Source organism: Populus alba, chromosome 1, assembly GCF_005239225.2.
Source record: "Populus alba chromosome 1, ASM523922v2, whole genome shotgun sequence".
Lineage (NCBI taxonomy): Eukaryota > Viridiplantae > Streptophyta > Magnoliopsida > Malpighiales > Salicaceae > Populus > Populus alba.
Window position 1 is genome coordinate 37,568,770 of NC_133284.1, and position 7,222 is coordinate 37,575,991.

Genomic DNA, 7,222 nt, shown 5'->3' on the forward strand with positions numbered 1-7,222 from the left:
AGTAGTTTAATGTGTTTGGTTAAGAATGTTTTTGAAATTAAAGTTATAAAATAATTTTAAAATATATATATTAATATTGATGGTTTTTAATTTAAATATTGTAGATTTAACTATTGTTATTATTTCATGAAATAAATAATACTTTATATGAAATATTTTTTATTATTCCGTTAAATCATCTACAATTCCATTATGTACAAAATTCATCCGACAAGAACTACAATTTCTATAATTTTTGAGCGTGCAATAAAATTAGATAAAATATTATTAGGAATAAAATTGATTTGATATTACAATGCGAGTGAATTTAATTCACTCTAAACTAGTTTTTCAGGAAACAAAATATTGTTTACATGACAATACAAGTAAATTTAATCCATTCTAAACTAGTTTTTTTTTTTTTAAATGTACAAAAAATAAACATATTGAAAAAAAAAAAAAAAAACCTCACGTGAACAGTGCAATTCACTTGCACTGTGCACATGAGACCTCAACTTTAAAAAGCAGCTCAGGGCTGCTACGCAAAAATCACGTTCGAAACGTGAATTGTTATGGGGTCCACTAAATTTAAATTGTATTTTTGATGTAACCAAATATGGTGTTTGCTGTGGTTGTTTCAAACGTAGAAGCAACACGCAAACAAACGGACTCTTAATACTGATGGGTGACGAATGGTTACCAAGCAGTTGCCAAAACACACAGAAAAGTACATGTAGAGGGAGGTCCTGAAAACCTTTGGCAGCCATAATGGCTACCGTTTAATTAGCTAAGAACACTAATTTCTTCCCTGATACTCTCTGTCGGAGCATTCTCCCACCAATGGTCATGTGGCTGATAAATAAGTATAATCTACAGCACCTTGTTAGAATGTTATCTGCCAGCACCAGCTGCTTGTAGTAAAAAATGACAGTCAATAATGTTAATTTATGTCATGAACACTAATCATCATCGGGACTCAACTGCCACTGTTTAGATAATGAAAGATTCGCAAAGAAAAATACCCAGAAAAGGAGAGATTATTATTGATCACCGGCTAACTTCTGGAGCAGCTTTGGTGAGAGAGACTTACAGTAGCAAAAACACAGAGAGCAGCAAAAAAAAAGAAAAAAGGGTTTATAGCCCTCGATTGTTTCTTCAATTACATTATTTTAACTCTTGAAGAAGAAAAAGAATAGTTACAAGGTCTAAGTTACAGCTTGCAACATCAATGGAATGGTGGCCAAAACTTCTGTGATAGGATCATTTTTTTCTGTTGACATAATAATCTATACTGTTCTGTAATATCAGTTTTTCTGTTGACATGGTAAGTTCACGAAATTTCCTTGAGAAATGCTCTAGCATGACCATCTCAATAGATCATCACACCCCCGCCGCAAAAGTTAAGGTTACAAAGATGCTTCAATATTGCGGAGAGCCAGATCACAGCCATTCACATCCATGAATCCCGAGTAAGATTATCTTCTTCTGCTTCTATAAGTTTTACTCTTACTTCCCTTGCTTTTACGGCCTGAAAACACCATGAACATGACAGCCAAGAAACCCAAACCTGAAATCATCCATAGAGCAACAACCCAGAACCTCAAAGAACCAAATAGCCTGTCTTTTGGAACAGGCGGAGACGTTTCCTCAGAGTTTTTTGTGGCCACAGGGTTGCTTCTTACAGCATTACTTCCATCAAACCTGCCAAATTTCCTTGAACTTGAATCTTCCTTTCCTGTATCATGTTTTGAGGTGGATAAGGAGTGGGGATCAGGGCAATTTCTCTTCTTATGATGCAGTTCTAGTGCGTCATTCAGTGTCTTTCCACATTCTATGCTAAGTAGGTCTCTTTGTAAGATGTCCTCATTAGACCGATCGAGTGTTAAAGGATCAGGTGGATCTGGAAACTTAGCCCAGCATTTGTTCACCACATCAGTATCTCTCCAGTTTGCCTTATCAAAACTCCAATTCCCAACTTTAAACTCCAAGCCATAGTGGAAAACTCTATACTTAACACCAGGCTCAGGGACATAACCTGGATATATTAAAATCTCGCTGTTTATGATGTGCCGCAGTTTCAGCTGCAATTAAAAAGAACAAATGAAAAATAATTCATTTGATGTTCGCATACTTTGAAACCAATGAAAAATAATTAATGGACACTGAGCGTGTATCCTTTTTTACTTTTAGAGAATTTCAAGGCATGCATCCTTGCCAGGATATCAAAGCCACTTCTCAGAAACTAAATAAACAAGTTTCTCCATGGTGTCTTCTCTGTAGAGCATACAAGGCCATAAAATAGGAAACAGAAGGGATTCAAAGGACTTGAAATACCTCTGCTGCCCCAAATGAGTATCCATACATCTCACTAATCCAGCCCGATGCATAAATATCTCCAGTGATATTTGTAGAGTAATGAGCTTTGTCAGCCCGCACCTCCTCGGTTTTATGCAACCATAGCAAGGCAAATTTTCTGAGATCATCTATATGCATGATGATCACACCCCCAACCTTGTCACAAGCATCTGGATGGCGTGTATGGAGTTTAGCAAGCTCATTGTCACAACCAATTAGGTAGCTAACATGCAGAAATTATAAGGTTTGTTAGCCATAAATATCAAGCCCCGTGCAACAGCAAGAACAGGTGAGCACAAGAACAAAGAGAAGGGGGAGAGATGCAGCAACAGTCAAGATCATACATGACTTCTGTGTACACTTAAACCGCCAGGGACACAAATCATTGACTTACTCATAGGGAGTTGAAACCGGACGGCCACGTGCAGCTTTGAACTCCCATGGTGTAATTGGACCTCTCAAAATCATGTCAGCATCAAGAATAACTATAAACTCAGCATCAATATCTGCATGATTTAGCCAATGAAGGACTGCAGCTGGTTTATTAATTGCTGGATACCTGACATGGACAAAGGCAGTGTTTATAATTGGCTGTGTACTTCCCAATATTACAAATATGCCCATGTGAAAGTGGGGTGTAATGGTACAATCTCAGGGAGGTGAGCACAAGGACACTGATTAAATCCTTGAGAGAAGCAACTACATGCTTGATTGCTGAAAAGTAGGAAAAGTCTAGATTGTAAATGCTTCAGCAGGTCTAGCCACTTGAAGAGGTGAATGAGCATTTATCGGTTTTATTAATGCAAACTTTCAATTGTTAACTTTAGAGGCAACTAGTCTATCTTTTCAGGTAAAGCAATCTCCTAGGAGAGGGTACGATCTTCAAATTTCTTACAAAGCAGAATTTGACATTAGCAGCAATTATATAAATGGCATGAACATGATGGGTAAGTTATGATAAGACTTGACACTGAAATGTACAAGTGCTGGAAACAGCCTAAAGTAACACAGAAAACTAACAATCAGAGGCAAGAGACAACAACTGTGAGGATAAGAATAATACCAATCGCCTGTAAGGGGATGCTGGCTCATGGAAGGAACATAATGGGTGGGAGCGAGATCATGGCCTGCATATTGTTTTAAGTCTTCATCCTTGCAGCTGAGAAGCCGTGTTATATTTCCAGGCTGGCCACTCAGGTGGAAACTGTGGACAAGGCCTACAGTCTGCCAATCAAAGTAAGGAGTGCATTCTGTGGAAAATATGGTGTGCATTTTTGGATGTGGTTTCTCAGGTTCATCAACGGCCTGCTCCTGGTTTCCACCTTGGTTTGCAGCCTCCTTGGTTTCTATGCCACCAGGAGCAAGAAATTTTGGCCGAGTTAGATCAGCAAAAGTTTTGCTCTTCAAAAAACTCAAGTATCTTGACCATTTAGGCTTAGAACATCCATTTGCAGCATGCTGTAACAAAAGTCCCTCATTCAAAGTGTTTATACACTCTAAATTTAAAAATAGGGCTCGCTTTTTATTAAGATCAGATGCCATCAACCGCACCTGCAAAAGAAGAGAATGGCATTATTTCATCCGCAATGTATCCATCATATAGCACAGTGCTTCAACATATTATGAAGGAAACCTTGATACTTCAGCTGATGATAATGTAATGTGCTATGTAGTAAAACATTCAGCTGGTGATAATGTAATGTATATAATCAAAAACACATTCAGACTTTTAGTTTAGGGAAACATCATGTTAGGGCTTATCCAAAAAACAACCATAACAAGCTACTTGTTATAGTTCCCTAAACTGAAAAGCCCTACAAAATATGTGATTTGGAAAGAACTGGGCAGGTTTCTTCTGAAAACACATAGTTTTGTTCATAATAAAATTATTTAGTTCTTCATTCACAAACCTCTCTAGGATAAGGAGGCTCGGGAAAGAGCCGACCACAATCATAGACGATATCATCTTCATGGTGATCCAATTTAGAAAAAGACCAATTCCCCACACTAAATGGCAAGCCATAGTGTATTAGAATAGGCTCAACGCCCTTTCGTGGAGTATAGCCTGGATAGATCATCAGGTCCTCACTGATCTTGTGCCGAAGTCCAACCTGGAAATATAAATATAACAAAACAGATCATATGATTGAATGTTTCAAGCACAACAGAAGCAGCAGAAAACATTTCTTGTATCTTGTTACAAAGCCATGCCAACAAAGCAACTTACTTCAGCAGCACCAAATGAGTAGCCATACATCTCACTTATCCATCCTGTCCCGTAGATGTCGCCAGTAAAATTGGTTCCCCAATGAGTTCTATCTTCACGCACTTCTTCTGTCTTTGAAAGCCACAAGGGTGCTAATGCTCGAAGATCATCTATGTGCATGGCTAAAAGCCCACCAACCTTGTCACAGAGTTCAGGGTGCTTTGTGTGCAATTTAGCTAGAATATTGTCACATCCAACCAAGTATCTGAAAAGAAATGCATCATATAGCAACAATCACTAATATCAAGATAGACATCGAGATAAATACATGATCCATAACATTCGGAACACAAGGTTCAACTTCAGATCATCATCTAAAATTCAGATGAAAAATCACTTGAATTCCAAATTGATCATGTTCCTCTGAAAAGAGTGCCTTTTACAAGCCATGACAAGTGCAAACAGAGCAGTAAAATTTTTTCCACAAGAGCATTATCTGTAGGCAATAGCAACTTCAATATACCATGATATGAAGAGAGAGGATACGTATTTCCAGCAAAATAAATTTAATTGACAATGAAAGCTAGTACCCATAATATGCAGCTACAGGCCTGCCTTTCTCTGCACCAAGTTCCCAAGGGATAATTGGACCTCTAATGATCATGTCTGCATCTAGAATGACAACCCAATCAACGTTATCTGCATCTTTACTATGTTTAAGCCAGTGGACTATTCCAGCGGGTTTGTTTATTGCAGGGTACCTGCAGAAACATAAAAAAACATATTACTTTATGTTTCCTTTTTTATTCAGTATGAGGAGACTCCAAAAGAGCTTCAGATTTTTCCTGAATAAGAAAAAACTAAAAGAAAGTACAATGGTAGAGCAAAAGGAGAAAAATAGTTAAGATATAACAAAATATATATGTTTGCATACATAATCTTAAAGTTCTATTCTTTATGTATGATAATATCAAAATGCTACAAAGAATGATAAAATTTGGAGCAGAATATGAGAAGGATTGATAATAACGCGTGTAGAAAATTAAGGAGAAGCTTAACTACCAATGATAAATGAAAATCAACAGAAAGAAACTTGGAAAAGGGAACAGCGATTTGGTGCCACACATTTTCAAGTGAGCATTCATCTTAAGCCCGCTCATTATATGGTTAGCATAATGCTTGATTCAGAAAACTACAATCCATGTAGTTTTTTGGCAATGGAACGGTGCATGAAGAAAAATGCATGCCTTTTTTTAATATTAGGTAAAATCAAACTTAATATGAAAAATAGTTTTCAGACAATCCAAAAAAAAAGAGAGAAGCAGTTAACAGTCGCAATCCTCATCACTACTCATGTTGTGCAGTTTTATTCCAGGATCTATAACAGCCTGTTATGCTGTCTAATGCAGAAATTTGGCAAATCATTGCAAGACAAGATCCTTTCTAGCCCCTTCACTTTTTCCCTGGAACATACTGATTTCCTATTTGTACTTCTTTTTTATAATTTTCTGTACAATTTTGATTATCTCAGGCAAGGCAAGTCAGAGTAGAAGAGGATATTGCTACACTGTTCAAATCAGCATTTGATAACAATAGGACAATAACATGCTGGTCCAACTCCTAATACCAACTACTAGCAATAAACAAGCTCCAGATTTGATGCAAGAAAAAGTAAGCATTGAAATGCTGAAGTACAGAAACAAACAAAATGATCACAGTTTAAGTAACCACAAAGAAAGACACAGAGAGAAATCCACAAGATCCAAACATTCTTTGAATCAACACAAGAAAAGAAGAAGAAAAATAAAAACTCACCAATCACCAGTTTTGGGGTGTTTACTCATAGAAGGAACTTCAAGAGTTGGTGCCAAATGCATCCCTCTATAATTCTTTTTCTCCACATCCGTACAACTCAATAATCTGGTTATAGGTCCCGGTTGCTGGGCCTTCTTGAAACTATGCATAAGCCCCACAGTTTGCCAATCAAAGTAATTCTGGCACTCCACAGAGAACAAAGTATGGATCCTATACGGAGCCTCTTGCTCCAAACCCGACCCGCCATCAATCCAAAACAAAAAACCCACCAGCATCAATACCGTGAGTGTAGCCATGGGAGCTCTAGTTCAAGCCTCGATTTCAAATGGGTTTTTCTCACAGATCTAAATTTCATTGATTATGTACCGAATTTGACAAGTCAGAAATTAAAAAAAAAAAAAAAAATCTTCTCTTTCTCCCTCATGTCTCAATGCAGGAGGAGTGGGTGGTGATGACATTGACCAGTGAATGGTGGCTAGCAGGAGTAGTTAATTAGTAATGTTAACGAAATGTATTAAATTATTACCTAATAATTAGTCAAAGTCCAAGCTTGATTGATTATCTGCATTAAATAATACTAATGGACATGAAATCTTCTATACACGACCTAATTTTTATAGCAAGCCCCTTCTAGCTAGAGATCTCAGTAAATTTAAGAAAAGGATATATGAATTAAAAAATAAACATAACTATATTAAGTAATCTTAAATATCAAATAAGAATTAAATCCATTTTTTACACGTCAAATTAATATTAGAATTATAATTAAATACAAATTCTCTAATTTAATACATGCAATTGATTTATTTTTATTTTATAATAAACAACACTGCATTTAGTTTTGATTGATTTTCAACATATTTTATA

At 36.5% G+C, this 7,222-nt stretch overlaps 1 protein-coding gene across 1 annotated transcript; it reads right to left on the reverse strand.

Annotated features, from left to right (window-relative positions):
* Positions 1-1,088: 1,088 nt before the first annotated feature.
* Positions 1,089-6,842, reverse strand: LOC118042843 (peptidyl serine alpha-galactosyltransferase-like). The gene is made up of 8 exons (XM_035050564.2): positions 6,356-6,842; positions 5,131-5,301; positions 4,562-4,805; positions 4,245-4,445; positions 3,398-3,885; positions 2,729-2,893; positions 2,314-2,557; positions 1,089-2,060 (listed from the first exon to the last, which is right to left on the reverse strand). The coding sequence occupies exons 1-8, from the start codon at positions 6,649-6,651 to the stop codon at positions 1,455-1,457; spliced, it is 2,415 nt and encodes an 804-aa protein (XP_034906455.2). The 5' UTR covers positions 6,652-6,842; the 3' UTR covers positions 1,089-1,454.
* Between the last annotated feature and the right edge of the window lie 380 nt (positions 6,843-7,222).